Source organism: Nerophis lumbriciformis, linkage group LG13 (genome assembly GCF_033978685.3).
Source record: "Nerophis lumbriciformis linkage group LG13, RoL_Nlum_v2.1, whole genome shotgun sequence".
NCBI lineage: Eukaryota > Metazoa > Chordata > Actinopteri > Syngnathiformes > Syngnathidae > Nerophis > Nerophis lumbriciformis.
Window position 1 is genome coordinate 23,105,421 of NC_084560.2, and position 20,566 is coordinate 23,125,986.

Consider the following 20,566-nt stretch of genomic DNA (forward strand, 5'->3'; position numbering starts at 1 on the left):
TCTTGTCTCATTATTATGAGTGATAGGCAAAATCCCCCAAATAGCGCAGTTCTCTTCGAAGTCTTATAGAAAGTGTACACAATTGAGTTGTAATGTAGTGTGCTATCTTTGTGTTAAAGGTCAGTAAGTCGGTGTGTATACTGACCACTCAAGCAATAATGAAACTGCTGAAATCCAAAGAGGCCGCTGCTGCAGTTGACGTCAAGAGCTGGCCCATGGTGTTGGACACAGGTGACCTATGATTCCGGACACCTTCATATTTTCGCACTGACTTTGTAGAGGGATTAGCGTAGACCAGGTGCCAAATCCGATCCGGGAATGACACCACTGGGCCCGAGGTCAGTTTAAGGACTACTGTAAACACATTGGCAGATCCTTGCATTGACATTTAACCTTGCTAGCAAACACAGAACACTGGGCTCCAAACTTGTGACGACTGAGGCATTCCTCAAAGCGACCCTTTAGGTTCTCTTTTTTTTGGCAGTTCATAATGCGATTTATGTAACCAAGGTGTTGCTGTGGTTTGTTTACTTCACATGCAGTCAGTAGTCATGTTCAACTTCTTGAGTTATACTAGTGGTGTTCCTCAAGGTTCCATGTTAGGTCCTCTCGTATTCATCATTTGGGCTTTTCAACTGTTGGCCTGTGAATTTAGTTCAAAAAACATTTTTGCAGCAGATTCTTAAAAACATAGGGCTGTCATATTGATGATCTTTGACTAGCTTTTTTGCAGAAGGTCCTTAAAAAAAGCAGAGCGTTCCTGTAACTCTGACCAAATAAATAGACCAATAGATCAAATGTGTACTGTAGAGGACGTGGTTCTCCGGAATATTCGGAATAAGACTAATAGGACTAACATACAAACCAGCAGGTGATGGCTATCATTTTCTCTGATCTTTTTTTCCTGACACTTGCACACACACACTCACACACACTCACACTCACACACACACTAACACACACACCTGTGACATGGAGAAATGCAGCCGTGACACCGAGACCTACTCGGGGGAAAAAAAAGTGTCCAACAGTAGTCAACAAGTTACCCAACAACAAATTGTAATGATGATCAATAAAGCAGAGTAGTCAATCAAGTGATTGGCAGCTGTACCATTTTTTTTACTGATATTACAAGGGAATGTATGTCTTTAATTATGTTATTAATTTTTTTAATTTTTTTTTAAATGGGCCGAAAAAAAGAGTGTTGTCTTATAATCAGGTACAGGAAGGTCATGTGTATGTTTTGTTTTTTAACAGATTTCCATGTGTGTCTATTCAGATGAGGTTGAGTTGCTTCAGCCAAAAAAATGGTTGGATTTTTAATAAGTTATCATTAAATGATAAAAAACAAAATGTATGGTGTTTAGTGGTGCAAGGACAAATTATGAAGCAAAATTTAAATTAAATCAAGTGGAAATTGATAGAATATATGAAACTAAAGTTCTTGGGAATAATAATAGATCATAAATTAATGTTGGAAACTGCATACTGAATATATAAAGGGAAAAATATCCAAATCCATTGCTATTCTTTATAAAGTAAAACACTTGCTGAATAAGAAATATCTGCATGTGTTATATTATTCTTTTATTTTTCCTTATCTAACATATTGTGTTGAAGTTTGGGGAAATGTTTATAAAACAAATATAGACCCAAAAATTAAACTTAAAAAAAGGGCTAATTAGAATAAAACACAAAGTGTGCTATTATGAACATACCAATCCACTATTCATAAGTTCTAATGTAAAGTTTTCAGATAACAATGGAAATTATGTTTCGAGTAAAGAACAACAGCCTTTCAGCTTGTATTCTTAGGTTATTTAAATTTAGAGGAGAAAACTATAATTTACGGGGGATATTGGTTTTTGAAATATGTAAAGTAAGAACGAATATAAAATACAAATGTATTTCAGTTTTGGGAGTTAAATGGTGGAACAAGCTCAGTGATGAGTTGAAGACATGTGGTTCTTTGTTTAGGTTTAAGAAAGCCTTGAAAGGTGAAATAATGGAAAATTATAAAATATAGCAATGATTACTTTCATCTAGAGATGTCCGATAATGGCTTTTTTGTCGATATCCAACTCTTAATTACCGATTCCGATATCAACCGATACCGATATATACAGTCGTGGAATTAACACATTATTATGCCTAATTTTGTTGTGATGCCCCGCTGGATGCATTAAACAATGTAACAAGGTTTTCCAAAATAAAACTCAAGTTATGGGAAAAAAAATGCCAACATGGCACTGCCGTATTTATTATTGAAGTCACAAAGTGCATTATTTTCTTTAACATGCCTCAAAACAGCAGCTTGGAATTTGGGACATGCTCTCCCTGAGAGAGCATGAGGAGGTTGAGGTGGGGGTGCGGGGGGGGGGGGGGGGGGGTGTAGCGGGGTGTATATTGTAGCGTCCCGGAAGAGTTAGTGCTGCAAGGGGTTCTGGGTATTTGTTCTGTTGTGTTACAGTGTGGATGTTCTCCCGAAATGTGTTTGTCATTCTTGTTTGGTGTGGGTTCACTGTGTGGCGCATATTTGTAACAGTGTTAAAGTTGTTTATACGGCCACCCTCAGTGTGACCTGTATGGCTGTTGACCTAGTATGCGTTGCATTCACTTGTGTGTGTGAAAAGCCGTAGATATTATGTGATTGGGCCGGCACGTAAAGGCAGTGCCTTTAAGGTGTATTGTATTTACTGTACTTCTCCCTATGTCCGTGTACCACTCCGTACAGCGGCGTTTTAAAAAGTCATAAATTTTACTCTTTCAAACAGATACCGATAAATTCCGATATTACATTTTAAAGCATTTATCGGCCGATAATATCGGCAGTCCGATGTTATCGGACATCTCTACTTTCATCCCATTGATTTTTTTAACGTTGATGTTCCAGGCAATCTCATTTTCAGTGAATGTATAGGTTAGGCAAATATACGCCTTGGCTTCAGCCTATTCCTTTTTCTGTAATTGGTTTTCTTTTTGTGTGTGTATGATTGTTAACATGGATAATCTGTGCTGTTAAATTGATCACACAAAATGGTTGATTTAATGACCGTAATAAACTCATTTCATTTAATTTCAGATGACCTCCCCAGGAAGAAAAGTCCCCAGATCTACAAGCCCCCAACCCCAGAGATGTTGGCTTATCTTGACTTCAGTGTTTCCACCACAGGTATCCTGGCAGGAGTCAAGGTGAGTTCAGAACAGCTGCTGATGATAGGGATTATTCTTTGATGATCGTTCATTTCCCAAATTGCCCTCATTCGTGTTAATTTGTACGTTGGATAACGTCCATCTCCTGCTTGATTTGATCCTTTGTAGATGTCTCACGCCGCCACAAGTGCCTTGTGTCGCTCCATCAAGTTGCAGTGTGAACTCTACCCTTCACGACAGATAGCCATCTGTTTGGATCCATACTGCGGCCTGGGCTTCGCTCTCTGGTGCCTGTGCAGGTCAGTCACTGACATCCATAACGACTCCTTGTAGGAGGATCTTGGGCAACGTTTCTACTCAAGCGTTTAGTACTGAGCTACTAATTAAGCTGTAGATTTTGTACATTGGGGATAAAATAATTGAAACACCAGTTTCTGATATTGTAGTGTGGTTCTTATTATTTAGCACAATATGGATATTACTTTACTTTAATACTGTAAATGCTATGGTAGGTTTATAGCAATAATATGATATATCTAAATAGTAAATGGGTTATACTTGTATAGTGCTGTTCTACCTTCAAGGTATGACACTATTTCCACATTCACCCATTCACACACACATTCACACACTGATGGCGGGAGCTGCCATGCAAGGCCCTAACCACGACCCATCAGGAGCAAGGGTGAAGTGTCTTGCTCAAGGACACAACGGACGTGACGAGGTTGGTAGAAGGTGGGGATTGAACCAGGAACCCTCAGGTTGCTGGCACGGCCACTCTTCCAACGGCGCCACGCCGTCCCCTATATCTACTTCTGTTTCTTAATAATGTGGTCTGAAATGCACATTGCACTTTTAATTATGCTTTGTTTGACGTCTATTATAGTGTGTTGCAACTTAACCATAAGAAAATGTGTGTCCTTGTGGGAAACCAGTTAAGGTTATAATGGTAATTTTGTGAATGCTGTGAAACATTTACACATTTACGGTAATTATTAGTGTAATTTATACCTCTATTATTTATACTATTGTGTCTGTTGTCTATATGAGGGGTTCTTAACCTTTTTGACCTTGAGGCCCAACTTTTCCACTACAGAGGGTCCCGGTGCACACTCAAATATTAACACCAAATTAGTATCCTTGATTTGAATTGTATTCAATAATTATATTTAGCCTACTTTTAGATGTACATGACACGGTTCGGACAGGTGCTTAAAAACCTTGCAAATGCTTGGATTTTCAAGGTTTGAAAAATGCTTGAATTTTGGGTGAAATGCTTGGAAATGTTCATCATATTTCTCGGCAGTCTGACTCAATAGGCTAATTATAAAATGGAAACAAATTAAATACGTTTCCTTAAAAATGAAAGCTACACGACTGATCTGTTGGCTTTGCACGAGCCCTTACATGAGGTTGTTGTCATGCCAGAGCCAGAGAGTATATACTTGTACATGCTGGGAGGTTGTCGTTTTAATGAACATTGGATGGAAAATGACAAATACAAACTTTGGATAAAACGTGGACCACATCCACGTGTAGCCTGCTGCAAAGTATGCAAAAAGGAAATCAATTTGCACTTTTTGGACTTGTTTGCCCTGTGAAGGTCATATGTAATTTGTATCCTTTTGCACAACATAGAGCTGAGTTAATGTGAATGATTTTGAGTTTTTATACAACATGGTTCGATGTATTTTTGCTCCATAATTTTGGTTGTCTACTTAACTTGTCTGACTACCTCAGTTAAAGCAAACAATTTACATTTTGTCGTTTTGGTTAATTGCATTAAAATGGTTACATTAATGGACTTGTTTGTACTGTGAAGGTCATGTAATGTATAATTTGCAACCTTTTTCACAACTTAGAGCTGAGTTAATATGAATGATTTTGTAGTTTTTACACAACATTGTTGTATGCATTTCTTGCTGTATTATTTTTGTTGTCTACTTAACTTGTCTGGCTTACCTCAGTGAAAGCAAAAAATAATAATTTCTTACCATAGCCACAGTTATAAGGCTAGATATGCTTTATGAAAGGTGACTGAGGTGTTGTGAAACAAACAAAATATTTTCCTTTAATTTATTATCCTTATATTAATGAGGAACAGTTTTGTTAATAAATGAGTGAAATTGACATTTTCAGCGTGTGTGTATTCATATCACACTATGCAGTTTACAAGCACAAATACGATGTGAATCAATCCGTGCTGTTCGATGTCATTGAGTGCTGTAAGTAAGAAAAAGAACAAGAAATGTGAAAAACAACACAAATGGAGACATGTTTGCGAACACCCATGACATTGAATAGTCTACAGAAACACTGCTTCTTTTTCTATGCCCCATTCAGTTAATGATAACTGCTGGTTCAATGTTAGGCTTAGGTTTTAGCAGATTTTCCCTATTTTTTCCTATAGACAGCATTTGGTGACCTCAAACAACAAGACTATGGATTGATTCACACTGGTTTTTGCCTTTTGAAGGGTAATTGATCTTGAAACTCCTTAAAAAGTCTTTGAATTTGGCCATGGAAAAGGTGTACGAACCCTGATGAACAATGCACATATGAAAGCAGGTGTTAGTCACAAAGATTATTATCAAGGGACTCATAAAAACGGATTAAAAATACATTTACATACAATTACGCAGTGCTAAAACAAATACATTGTAGCTAAATTAATCATTTATAATAATAATATATGTTTCTTGAATAAACTGTCAATGAAATGGAAGTGCAAATGAAAATACAATTTCAGCAATTAGTCATAATTTTTGCGCTTCAAAAACTTCTCTATGACTTTAGCTCCAGACTTCTTCTGTTTGTTTGGTGTTGTCATTACTGCCACAAGTGGTGGAAAAGTGTATTACAACTGAGTACTGCTGCGACCCACACTGACCACAGCTTAGAAGCAGATATTTTTTTGGAGGGGAGCTCGCCCTATTGTTAAGAAACAGAATGTTTGTTAATTAGTTAATTAGTTATTTTACATTATACAATACAAACATGATATATTATTATAGTAAATAATAACTGTTTTATGACGACGTGGTCTACCCCAAAACTATTTTTACTGAAATACTGCGGTGTCAGTTTGGACTAGTGTTATCCCGATACCAATTATTTGGTACCGGTACTAAAATTATTTCTATACTTTTCAGTACTTTTCTAAATAAAGGGGACAACAAAAAAATTGTGTTATTGGCTTTATTTTAACAAAAAAATCTTAGGGTACATTAAACACATGTTTCTTATTGCAAGTTTGTCCTTAAATAAAATAGTGAACATACAACACAACTTGTCTTTTATTAGTAAGTAAACAAACAAAGGCTCTTAAATAGTCTGCTGACATATGCAGTAACATATTGTGTCATTTATCATTCTATTATTTTGTCAAAATTATTAAGGACAAGTGGTAGAAAATGAATTATTAATCTACTTGTTCATTTACTGTTAGTATCTGCTTAATTTTTCTTTCAACATGTTCTGTCTACACTTCTGTTAAAATGTAATAATCACTTTTTCTTCTGTTGCTTGATACTTTACATTAGTTTTGGATGATACCACAAATGTAGGTATCAATCCGATACCAAGCCGTTTCAGGATCATACAGTGGTCATATTCAAAGTCTTCATGTGTCCAGGGACATATTTCCTGAGTTTATAAACATAATATAAAAAATTTAAAACGAAAGAAGATGTTGTGATACCAAAAAATATCGTCATATTCATAGAATTATCGCTCCTGTACTTGGTATCATTACAGTGGATGTTAGGTGTAGTGTTTGTTTACATTGTGACGCCGGTGAGCTACGGTGTGTAGTGAAACATGTTTAGCTATTCCTCGTCCTGCAGGGATGATACTTGTAAGAAACGTACTTTATTTGTCACCATGGAGACGAGGATTAGTGATTTAGAAGTAGCTACAACACTGCCGACAGCGGCTGGACTTTAGCCGCTAGCTAGCTAGCCATGTCTTAAAGCACCTCTTCCTGAGGGCGTTTCAGTGTTATAACTTCACCTTTATCGTTAGTTTTTAAGCCAAAATGCGTCCGTTCTCCCTTTTCTGTCTACACACTGTGTCTGCTTGTAAGTACTCCGTGATTGTGCGCTGCCGATCATGCTCCTCTGCTCATAAACCAGCAATGACACGACGTGACGACGACGGGTGACTGGTACTTTTCACAGGCGGTATACTACCGAAAATTATTCATTAGTATCTCGGTACTATACTACTACCGGTATACCGTACAACCCTAGCTCGGACGTATTTTTACATGAAAGCCGTCTCTTAAAGTGGAAGTTTCTAAAAATGGTGTTATATTCTATATTGCCAAGTACTGTACTTAAAATAGTCATATGGTTGCATGAAAGATATACACATGTGTGTTAAGTGTACGTCGCAGTCAAAACATTCATGGGGGAACATGGCTCTGAAGTAACAATGAAATAAAAGGTGCAGATCGAAGAATATCTTCTTGGAGTCCACTTGTATTGAGGTCAAATTCATCTGCAAATTTTGTATTGCTCAACCTTGATGGAAGTCTAAACTTTAGAGCAGTGGTCCCCAACCTTTTTGTAACTGCGGACAGGTCAACGCTTGAAAATGTGTCCCATGGACCGGGGGGGGGGGGGGGGTCTATGGTATTTTTTATTTAATTTTTTTTGTCATAAAAAAATACAATCATGTGTGCTTACGGACTGTATCCCTGCAGACTGTATTGATCTATATTGATATATAATGTAGGAACCAGAAATATTAATAACAGAAAGAAACAACCCTTTTGTGCGAATGAGTGTGAATGATTGTAAATGGGGAAGGGAGTTTTTTGGGGGTTGGTGCACTAATTGTAAGTGTATCTTGTGTTTTTTATGTTGATTTAATAAAAAAAAAAAATTTTTTTTCTTTCTTGTGCGGCCCGGTACCAATCGATCCGCGGCCGTGGTTGGGGACCACTGCTTTAGAGTACTGCCATTCAATTTGTATTAATTCTTAAGCCATTCGTGTTGTTATTATGTTTCCTTTGTAGCGTGTACTCAGGCCACCAGTCCATCCTGGTTCCCCCTCTGGAGCTGGAGACAAATGTGTCACTGTGGCTGGCCGCAGTCAGCCAGTACAAAGTGCGCGTCACCTTCTGCTCCTATTCCGTCATGGAGATGTGCACCAGAGGCCTGGGTTCACAGACTGAGGCGCTGCGGGTGAGTGTGCCTCTTCCCCGTCCCGTAGCAACTGTCACTCTCATTCTAAACGTGGCTTCTCTCCTGCACAGCTGCGCAACATCAACCTGTCATGTGTGCGCACGTGCATGGTGGTGGCAGAGGAGAGGCCTCGCATCGCTCTGACACAGTCCTTCTCCAAGATCTTCAAGGACCTGATGTTGTCGCCGCGGGCCGTCAGCACTACCTTCGGCTGCAGGGTTAATGTGGCCATTTGTTTGCAGGTGAGTACTGTCAGTAATGGCTACATGACACGGTTGTTTCTTCAAGGACGTATCTGCTAGCCGCAACATTAGGTACACCTGCTCAATTAAGTTAAGTTACATACCCATGATTGTCTCACACACACTAGGTGTGGCGAAATTATTCTCTGCATTTGATGTTATTATATTCAACAGTAGATCTGCATCGAATTGTGCCTTTACAAAGATAATAATAAACTCTCAGAGGGCTTTGTTTGTTTGTGCCTTTTTTGTTAGCTGGGGTTCATAATCCGAAGATTATTTGTCTGTGTATATTTGTGTATTTTTTTACATTACATAACATTTTTTAATTTACTAATATTTTAATAATATGATACTGCCACAGTACACTGGTACCGATTAGATATTTTTTGTATGTTATTGTGTCATTTAAAGGGGAACATTATCACAATTTCAGAATGGTTAAAACCATTAAAAATCAGTTCCCAGTGGCTTATTATATTTTTCGAAGTTTTTTTCAAAATTATACCCATCACGCAATATCCCTAAAAAAAGCTTCAAAGTGCCTGATTTTAACCATCGTTATATACACCCGTCCATTTTCCTGTGACGGCACATAGTGAAGCCAACTCAAACAAACATGGCGGAAAGAACAGCAAGCTATAACGACATTAGCTCGGATTCAGACTCGGATTTCAGCGGCTTAAGCGATTCAACAGATTACGCATGTATTGAAACGGATGGTTGTAGTGTGGAGGCAGGTAGCGAAAACGAAATTGAAGAAGAAACTGAAGCTATTGAGCCATATCGGTTTGAACCGTATGCAAGTGAAATCGACAAAAACGACACGACAGCCAGCGACACGGGAGAAAGCGAGGACGAATTCGGCGATCGCCTTCTAACCAACGATTGGTATGTGTTTGTTTGGCATTAAAGGAAACTAACAACTATGAACTAGGTTTACAGCATATGAAATACATTTGGCAACAACATGCACTTTGTGAGTGCAGACAGCCCAATTTTCATCAATTAATATATTCTGTAGACATACCCTCATGTCAGCAGGCCAGGGAAGCTAGGGTCGATATTCTTCTCTTGATCATCTTCGGGATGGTGTGAGCCAAGACATCCAGGGGGTTTAGCTCGCTCGTCTGCGGGAACAAACTGCCGCCATTGCTTGCCGTGCTACCGAGGTCCTTTGTCCCTGAATTGCTCACACACTCCGGCAGATTCAATGGGGGTCTGGCGGCAGATTTCTTTGACTTTATCGTTGGAAATGCATCTGCTTTGAGTGTCGCAGGATATCCACACATTCTTGCCATCTCTGTCGTAGCATAGCTTTTGTCGGTAAAGTGTGCGGAACAAAAGTCCAATTTCTTGCCACTTTCGCATCTTTGGGCCACTGGTGCAACTTGAATCCATTCCTGTTCGTGTTGTTACACCCTCCGACAACACACCGACGAGGCATGATGTCTCCAAGGTACGGAAAACAGTTGAAAAAACGGAAAATAACAGCTGATTTGACTCTGTGTTTGAGAAAATGGCGGATTGTTTCCTGATGTGACGTCACAAGGTGACGTCATCGCTCCGAGAGCGAATATTAGAAAGGCGTTTAATTCGCCAAAATTCACCCATTTAGAGTTCGGAAATCGGTTAAAAAAATATATGGTCTTTTTTCTGCAACATCAAGGTATATATTGACGCTTACATAGGTCTGGTGATAATGTTCCCCTTTAAAGTAGACATTTTGTAATATTGTAATACCAATTATGATAGAATTATTATATTATCATTATTATTACAATTGTTATTAATATATTACATATTACTGGCTTAGAATGACCAAAGGTATAGATGTGTGTGTCCAAGTTAAAGCAAGCGGCAGACTGCCTTCTTCGAATGGATTTATTACAATCTTTGCAAGCTGGGTAACGTTTGCTGTAGTTTATAACAACGTGGCACACAAACAACTATCAGAAATGCAGCCAATATTACATATTATATATTATAATATATATATAATATATATTTGATACTGTGTGGTCGCACAAAATCGTTCCAATCTGCAAGCTACAGTTATCTAAAAAAATATTATTTAAAGAAAGAGAAAAAAAGGAAATAATACATTTCTTAATGTGTCATTTAAAAGGAGCATTATTCATTATTTCTGATACAGCTCAGAGGCAGCGCAGGTGTACCTAATGTTGTGTCCTCTGTCTGTCTAGCCCTGTACCAGTGTTTACATGTGATTATTTTGGAGAGCTTAGGGTGATTTCTCCTCTGGACTGTGAGTTGCTGGTGATATTACGTGCATGTGTTGTGCATGCATGTGTGTCCACATGTACATACATACAAAAAAAACGTGTCTTTATTGATGTGTCTCGTCAGTCCAACAGGTTAGGGAAACTGGCTGAGCAGGTACTGTCAGACAAGAGTGGCCGTTTGCTCTTTTCAGGGCTGTTGCTGCATCTGCAAGTGTCTTTGTGGTCATTTTGTCTTCATGTCTGTTGTTTTGTTTGTTTTTTTCTTTCATGGTTTGTGTTCTTCTGACAAGCCTATGCTCCAACGTGCAACAAACCTTGCAGCCAAGTTTTGTAATTTCTTCGCAGTGGCTGAATCTGTTGTCTGATGCACTAATATTGCAGTGAGATCTCATTGCATGGCTGTCTTGGGCGCTTTCTAATGTTAAGTGTGCTCTGTCAAATGCTGTTCATCCTACAGTTTGAATGTGTGATACACACACTTACAGGGAGGATAATATCAACTATGTTTGCTGATAGACTATTCTGATGCAGTGGAAACTCTCAGATCAAAAATAATCACTCGTGTATTTCTTCTATTTATCTTTTTTTCCAATAGGAAATAGGAAATAAAAGTGATTCATTACAGGCTGAAACTGTTGCCTGCCATTACTAATTGACTTAATAAAATACAAATTATAATAAGAGAAAAAAATATATATGTATACACATATATATTTTTACATACAGTATGTACAGTATGTATGTATGTATATGTATGTGTATATATATATATATATATATATATATATAATGTGTATATACATATATATATGTATGTGTATATACATATATATATATGTATGTATATATACACATATATATGTATGTATATATACATATATGTATGTATGTATGTATACATACACATGTATGTATATCTTTATATATATATGTATGTATGTATATATATACACACACACAGTCGTGGTCAAAAGTTTACATACCCTTTTAAAGAACATAATGTCATGGCTGTCTTGAGTTTCCAATAATTTCTACAACTCTTTATTTTTTTGTGATAGAGTGAGAAAAGTGCGATATAAAATCTAATCTATTATTATTATTATTATTATTGGAGCACATACTTGTTGGTCACAGAAAACATTCATGAAGTTTGGTTCTTTTATGAATTTATTATGGGTCTACTGAAAATGTGACCAAATCTGCGGGGTCAAAAGTATACATACAGCAATGTTAATATTTGGTTACATGTCCCTTGCCAAGTTTCACTGCAATAAACACCTGACCACAGAACTTCCCTCCAGAAGGTCTTATCTGTGTCAATGTGATGTCAGATGAAACAAAAATTGAGCTGTTTGGCCACAATACCCAGCAATATGTTTGGAGGAGAAAAGGTGAGGCCTTTAATCCCAGGAACACCATTCGTACCGTCAAGCATGGTGGTGGTAGTATTATGCTCTGGGCCTGTTTTGCTGCCAATGGAACTGGTGCTTTACAGAGAGTAAATGGGACAACGAAAAAGGATTACCTCCAAAGTCTTCAGGACACCCTAAAATCATCAGCCCGGAGGTTGGGTCTTGGGCGCAGTTGGGTGTTCCAACAGGACAATGACCCCAAACACACGTCAAAAGTGGTAAAGGAATGGCTAAATCAGGCTAGAATTAAGGTTTTAGAATGGCCTTCCCAAAGTCCTGACTTAAACGTGTGGACAATGCTGAAGAAACAAGTCAATGTCAGAAAACCAACAAATTTAGCTGAATTGCACCAATTTTGTCAAGAGGAGTGGTCAAAAATACAACCAGAAGCTTGTGGATGGCTACCAAAAGCACCTTATTGCAGTGAAACTTGCCAAGGGACATGTAACCAAATATTAACATTGCTGTATGTATACTTTTGACCCAGCAGATTTGCTCACATTTTCAGTAGACCCATAATAAATTCATAAAAGAACCAAACTTCATGAATGTTTTTTTTGTGACCAACAAGTATGTGCTCCAATCTATCACAAAAAAATAAAAGAGTTGTAGAAATTATTGGAAACTCAAGACAGCCATGACATTATGTTCTTTACAGGTGTATGTCAACTTTTGACCACGACTGTGTGTATATATATATATATATATATATATATATATATATATATATATATATATATATATATATATATATATATACATATAATTACAGCTATGTCATTATTATAAATATGACACACATTTTAATATTGTATGACTAATTTTATATAAGGCAGTAGAACCATGAGACTTCTCCCAGACCATCAGACTAAAAATAAATTAAGTTGTTTTATTAATAATGATCAAATAAAAGTACATTATACTAATATCTGTAAATGTTATAAAGAAACTGTCAATGATTAAACATTTTTAAAATAAAACACGATTATTTTTTTAAGTAAATATAAATAAATAAAAACTAATAATAGAAATAAGATTTTAGTAGATGCAACCTATGTAATTTCTCACAGCCAATCAGATGACAATAATTAACAGTTACAAAAGTTATAAAATTAAAACATTTAAATACATTTTTTTTAATTTATATCACTATCTTAAATAAGTTGAAAATAAATTTAGACTAATCAAATTGGAGTTTGTCCAGCCAATCCATTTTTTTTTCAACGGTAGATGGATAGGGATGATCTGCTCCAGAGTCAAACTGTTGCCATCATAAAGCCTTTATTAAGTGTATAATGTTTAATGTGACATTCTAACAGTAACGTGCTTGCAAGTGTAAAAAATGTTTTACTGAAAGGGAATTTCTGTTGTGGAGATTTTGTTAACATTCATACTTCTTACAAGTGTAAAAAGAGGTGCAATGTGTAAAAAAGATAAAAAGCTAGTGGAGTTAATAACGTCTACAACAACTGATGACCGAAATCTTCGAATGCTCACAGCTGTCATAAAAGTGTAAAAAGACGTTTGAACAATAAAACTATCTGTCTTTTCATTACAGATTTTGACATTAAAAAGAAGTTCAACTTTGGTCATATTTACATAAAAAACAACATTTTGATATTAAAACAACAAAGATAGTAGTGCATATCTACGACCAAGTAAGTACAAATAATAAAACACGGCACCTCAAGTGTCCCAAAAGGCCAGAGAAGAAGCAAAACATGGGCTTTGATGTTTGCAGAACTGATCTCTCAGGTGCGCTGACAACTCAAAACGTTGACATTTTGTGCGACTTTAGTGGACTATCTTCTGATTCTGGCATTTGACTTCTGAGTCTCCACTGTGTCGTTATGTTTACTTTGTTGTTGTTGTTCTATTTTCTGCATACATTGATAGTAAAACACAATGATTTCCTCCTTTGTTCAAGACCTGCACGGAATTGAATTCCTCACCAGCTAATTTTACACACAGTTTAGACTTTTTGGTTCCATTATTCCAAATGTTTGAGCGTATTGCCTGGCACGGCTGATGGCATTGTGGGCTTTGGTTGATGACATCATCTCTGCTTGAAATCGTGATGGCGCAATGCTGAGTGATTCCTTAGCTTTGTGCTCAGTGTCCACGGACTATTTGGCTTACACGTGTAAAGACAAACCAGTCAGCAAAGACAGGAAATAGAATAATTATTTTAAAAAACTAGAAAAATAACAGAAAAAAATATTTCATAGTCTAATACAGGGGTCAGCTACCCAGAATGTTGAAAGAGCCATATTGGACCTAAAATACAAACAAATAATATGTCTGGAGCTGGAAAAAAAATTAAAAGCCTTATATAAGTGTTATAATGAAGGCAACACGTGTAAGTGTCTATATTAGCTATATTAGCCTACTATCAAAATTACGATATGTCGCAGGCTGATACAGATCCTCCTCGACAGAATTGTTGAAATGTAATATTTATTCTACACATTTTTACAACATTGGAAAACATCAGTAAAACATAGGCTTGTCAGAAGGGGAGAACTCCTGGAAATGACTGGCTTAGAATGACCAAAGGTATAGATGTGTGTGTCCAAGTTAAAGGAACGCGGCAGGCTGTCTTCTTCTAATTGATTTATTACAATCTTTGCAAGCTGGGTAATGTTTGCTGTAGTTTATAACAATGTGGCACAACTATGAGAAATGCAGCCAATATTACATACAGATAATGTGTCATGAGACATGCACATATAATTTAAATGCACAGGCGACATAAGTAAAGGAAATGAAATGAGCTCAAATATAGCTACAAACGAGGCATAATGATGCAATATGTACATACAGCTAGCCTAAATAGCATGTTAGCATCGATTAGCTTGTAGTCATGCAGTCCCCAAATATGCCTGATTAGCACTCCACACAAGTTCACGCACAGCATAAAAAGTTTGGTGGACGAAATGAGACAAATAAGGAGTGGCAGCGTCGGAAGAAGTTGTACATGTAAAACAAACTACGGTGAGTTCAAGGTCTGCCAAAATAAGTAGGAGAAAACGACGCTTGTCAAATACTCTCATCAGTGAAGCATGTTCGATATAAACAGAGGGATTTCTAACAATTAGGAAGGTTTGTGTCATGTTTGTTCTCCTACATAAATCATATTAAAACAAAATATATCCCCCCCATATTTTAACATTTTCATACATTATTGAAAAAGCTCCAGGAAACCACTAAGGCGGCGATAAAAGTCCACATACGGCTCTAGAGTGGCGGGTTGCCGACCCCCTGGTCTAATATAATTTAATCAAGGTTAAAAATATGACAAGGTGCATAAAGTGTTCATGCCAACTTGTAAATGTTTATACTGCATTTGTGTGTCTGTGTGGTCCCTCAGGGCACAGCAGGACCGGACCCCACCACGGTTTATGTGGACATGAGGGCTTTGCGGCATGACAGGTGGGCCCACTGGTGATTTTTAGACCGTTCCAACTCGTTATAATGCAAATGTGTTTTTTTATTTTGGCATGTCACTAGAGTTCGCCTGGTGGAGAGAGGGTCCCCCCACAGTTTACCCCTGATGGAGTCTGGCAAGGTACAGCTTCACTCAACATAAACATTTTGAGCCAAGGACTTACTCTTTCTTCTAAATATGTCTTGGAATTGTAGATCCTTCCTGGAGTCAAGGTGATCATTGCCAACACCGAGACCAAAGGACCCTTGGGAGACTCTCATCTTGGGGAGGTGAGCTGCAAATAACATGTTTTTTTTTTTTAATTCTGCTTGTTCCTCCCAAACATGAAGTGCTCCTCCTCTGGTGTGTGTTTTATTTCATGACACCAGATCTGGGTGAGCAGTCCTCACAACGCCACAGGCTACTACACCGTGTACGGGGAGGAGGCGCTGCACGCCGACCACTTCAACACCAAGCTCAGCTTCGGGGACACTCACACCGTGTGGGCGAGGACGGGCTACCTGGGCTTCCTGCGGCGCACTGAGCTGACCGATGCCAGTGGAGGTGGGCACACTTCTTACACCACACCCCTGGGTCACCCTGTGACCGGGCACACAAAACAAGGTCTACAAGGGAGCGCTTGTTTCATTGCTGCTTTCGCTACACTATATTGCCAAAACTATTTGGCCACCTGCCTTGACTCACATATGAACTTGAAGTGCCATCCCATTCCTAACCCATAGGGTTCAATATGATGTCGGTCCACCTTTTGCAGCGATTACAGCTTCAGCTCTTCTGGGAAGGCTGTCCACAAGGTTGCGGAGTGTGTTTATAGGAATTTTCCACCATTCTTCCAAAAGCGCATTGGTGAGGTCACACACTGATGTTGGTCGAGAAGGCCTGGCTCTCAGTCTCCGTTCTAATTCATCTCAAAGGTGTTCTGTCGGGTTCAGGTCAGGACTCTGTGCAGGCCAGTCAAGTTCATCCACACCAGACTCTGTCATCCATGTCTTTATGGACCTTGCTTTGTGCACTGGAGCACAGTAATGTTGGAAGAGGAAGGGGCCCGCTCCTAACTGTTCTCACAAGTTTGGGAGCATGGAATTGTCCAAAATGTTTTGGTATCCTGGAGCATTCAAAGTTCCTTTTACTGGAACTAAGGGGCCAAGCCCAACTCCTGAAAAACAACCCCACACCATAATTCCTCCTTCGGCAAATTTCACATTCGGCACAATACAGTCCAAAATGTAGTGTTCTCCTGGCAACCTCCAAATCCAGACTCATTCATCAGATTACCAGATGGAAAAGCGTGATTCATCAGTCCAAAAAAGGCATCTCCACTGCTCTAGAGTCCAGTGGCGACGAGCTTTACACCACTGCATCCCACGCTTTGCATTGGGACTTCGTGACGTATGGCTTAGATGCAGCTGCTCGGCCATAGAAACCCATTCCACGAAGCTCTCTGCGTACTGTAGTTGGGCTAATTGGAAGGTCACATGACGTTTGGAGCTCTGTAGCAACTGACTGTGCAGAAAGTCTTTGCACTATGCGCTTCAGCATCCGCTGACCCCTCTCTGTCAGTTTACGTGGCCTACCACTTGGTGGCTGAGTTGCTGTTGTTCCCAAACTTTCCTTTTTCTTATAATAAAGCCGACAGTTGAATTTGGAATATTTAGGAGCGAGGAAATTTCACGACTGGATTTGTTGCACAGGTGGCATCCTATGACAGTTCCACGCTGGAAATCACTGAGAGCGGCCCATTCTTTCACAAATGTTTGTAGAAACAGTCTCCATGCCTAAGTGCTTGATTTTATACACCTGTGGCCGGGCCAAGTGATTAGGACACCTGATTCTGACCATTTGGATGGTTGGCCAAATACTTTTGGCAATATAGTGTACACTGGAACCTGTTTTCCATTCCCATCCCTAGATGTGGCGTTGTCTTTTTCTTTTAAGTGAAAAATGAGAACCAAATCACAGTTTTGAGTATTTTGTTGGCGAGCCAGTGACGCTCACGCCGCAATACATTAGAATATTGCACAAAAGTTATTTGATTTAAAAAGTTCAAGTAATACAAAGAGATCAATTAAAGGCTCAGGAAGTTTTTTGATGAGAGCAGTGGTGTCAAACTCCTTTTCACAATTATTTCCGCCCTCAGAGGGCCGCATACAACGTTGAATAAATATGAATATAAACATATAATAGTCTCGTTACACAATTGGCGTTTGTTCGATTTTAATATGTTTTACTAACCCATTGATTGATAAAGTGCTTTGAAATTGTTGGTGTGAACAGCAGTTATTCATTTTTAAACACCAAAAAAAATAAAAAAAATTATTGGAACACTTTGTTGCATATTCAGATAATATTAAGTGGACACATGTGCAATTGCATGAAGCACATTTTGACCTGGCAGGCCACATACAAATTATGTGGCGGGCCAGATCTAGCCCCCTGGCCTTGAGTTTGACACCTGGGGAGAGCGTTAACCAGCCTTTTACAAATCTTTTCTTTTTTGATGTTTTCATTAATTAGCTGTAACTCTAATCATGGCCATTAGGATATAGCCAAGTTAGGCTGCAGTTTGTCATGATAGTGTCCTGCAGAACCACTGATAATCCATCCATCCATCCATTTTCTACCGCTTATTCCCTTTTGGGGTCGCGGGGGGCGCTGGAGCCTATCTCAGCTACAATCGGGCGGAAGGCGGGGTACACCCTGGACAAGTCGCCACCTCATCGCAGGGCCAACACAGATAGACAGACAACATTCACACTCACATCCACACACTAGGGCCAATTTAGTGTTTCCAATCAACCTATCCCCAGGTGCATGTCTTTGGAGGTGGGAGGAAGCCGGAGTACCCGGAGAGAACCCACGCAGTCACGGGGAGAACATGCAAACTCCACACAGAAAGATCCCGAGCCTGGGATTGAACCCGAGACTACTCAGGACCTTCGTATTGTGAGGCAGATGCACTAACCCCTCTGCCACCGTGCTGCCCACCGATAATATCAATATTAAATCATATCAAAGATCTTCTGTAGCATAAGATGTCAGGTTCAAACACTGATGACATTTATTAAACGAGACAAGAAGCAAGGAATTAAACAAAGACAGAATTAAATTTTGGCTCAATTGAGGAGAGCGCGTCTGGGCTGTACTCTTGTACAGTCTCCCACCACGCTCTGGCCAAAGATTGTACGCCTCCTCTTTTATTTGGACTTTCCCTGATTACATGGCAACGGCTGTTTCTAAGGGACGTGAGTCGTAAACAGTTCACGGAAAAAGTCGTAAAACAGTTCAAAGAAGCGGTGCCTGGAGGGGAGTCTGGTCCTGCTTCCTCTTCGCTTTGTAGTTCTTGGGTCACGACAATATCTTCCTGTTGATTACAATACATGAAAGAAACAGAACACCTTCATGTTGCTTCCCATCCTACACAGTGGAGTTTTACAAGCCTTCTTCTTGGTAGGTTCAAAGACAGCTTTTGTCTCATTGAAACACCAAGTTTTGTGATAACTTAGATACAATTATTCTAACATAATGATACAAAGGATCTTTGACTAGTGTTTTTCTCAGTAGGACCTTCAGAACAGCAGAGTGACTGTCAAATAGAGGATCTTTGGCTGTGGTAATAGTGGTCGTGCTTGTTTGTGTGTGTTTAGAACGCCACGACGCTCTCTATGTGGTGGGCTCCATTGACGAGACCCTGGAACTGCGAGGGATGAGGTATCACCCCATCGACATCGAGACCTCCGTCATCCGCTCTCACAAGAGCATAGCTGAATGGTGAGGTTGCACTCGCTAACACAATCCTGTGTCCATGCGCTACACAACATCTCCTCTACGTCTTGTGAATCAGCGCCGTGTTCACTTGGACCAACCTCCTGGTGGTGGTGGTGGAGCTGGAGGGGTCCGAGCAGGCGGCCCTGGACCTGGTGGCCCTGGTCACCAACGTGGTCCTGGAGGAGCACTACCTGATCGTGGGCGTGGTGGTGGTGGTCGACCCCGGCGTCATCCCCATTAACTCTCGGGGGGAGAAGCAGCGCATGCACCTGAGGGACGGCTTCTTGGCGGACCAGCTGGACCCAATATACGTGGCGTACAACATGTGAACCCCATAAATGTGGCGTACAACATGTGAACCCCATATGTGGCATACATGTGAACCCCATATATGTGGCATACAACATGTGAACCCCATATGTGGCATACATGTGAACCCCATATATGTGGCATACAACATGTGAACCCCATAAATGTGGCATACAACATGTAAACCCCATAAATGTGGCATACATGTGAACCCCATATACGTGGCATACAACATGTGAACCTCATATATGTGGCATACATGTGAACCCCATACATGTGGCATACAACATGTGAACCCCATGAATGTGGCATACATGTGAACCCCATATACGTGGCATACAACATGTGAACCCCATATATGTGGCATACATGTGAACCCCATATATGTGGCATACACCATGTAAACCCCATAAATGTGGCATACATGTGAACCCCATATATGTGGCATACAACATGTGAACCCCATATGTGGCATACATGTGAACCCCATATATGTGGCATACAACATGTGAACCCCATAAATGTGGCATACACCATGTAAACCCCATAAATGTGGCATACATGTGAACCCCATATATGTGGCATACAACATGTGAACCCCATATGTGGCATACATGTGAACCCCATATATGTGGCATACAACATGTGAACCCCATAAATGTGGCATACAACATGTAAACCTCATATATGTGGCATACATGTGAACCCCTACATGTGGCATACAACATGTGAACCCCATGAATGTGGCATACATGTGAACCCCATATACGTGGCATACAACATGTGAACCCCATATATGTGGCAT

The 20,566-nt window shown here is 39.3% G+C and overlaps 1 protein-coding gene across 6 annotated transcripts in view; it reads left to right on the forward strand.

Annotated features, from left to right (window-relative positions):
• dip2a (disco-interacting protein 2 homolog A) overlaps positions 1-20,361 on the forward strand; it is a 256,191-nt gene extending 235,830 nt beyond the window's left edge. For 3 of the 6 annotated variants that reach the window (XM_061971479.2, XM_061971481.2, XM_061971482.2), the window contains exons 29-40: positions 120-231; positions 3,083-3,192; positions 3,322-3,452; positions 8,174-8,342; positions 8,414-8,584; positions 10,952-10,981; positions 15,610-15,671; positions 15,750-15,807; positions 15,882-15,956; positions 16,056-16,230; positions 19,332-19,455; positions 19,529-20,360. In XM_061971479.2, the coding sequence (XP_061827463.1) occupies positions 120-231; positions 3,083-3,192; positions 3,322-3,452; positions 8,174-8,342; positions 8,414-8,584; positions 10,952-10,981; positions 15,610-15,671; positions 15,750-15,807; positions 15,882-15,956; positions 16,056-16,230; positions 19,332-19,455; positions 19,529-19,781 (1,470 nt within the window). In that variant the 3' untranslated portion in view covers positions 19,782-20,360. Of the gene's footprint in view, positions 1-119; positions 232-3,082; positions 3,193-3,321; positions 3,453-8,173; positions 8,343-8,413; positions 8,585-10,951; positions 10,982-15,609; positions 15,672-15,749; positions 15,808-15,881; positions 15,957-16,055; positions 16,231-19,331; positions 19,456-19,528 lie in introns of all 6 variants that reach the window. The other 3 variants (XM_061971477.2, XM_061971478.2, XM_061971480.2) reach the window with 3 other exon arrangements.
• The last annotated feature ends 205 nt before the right edge of the window (positions 20,362-20,566 follow it).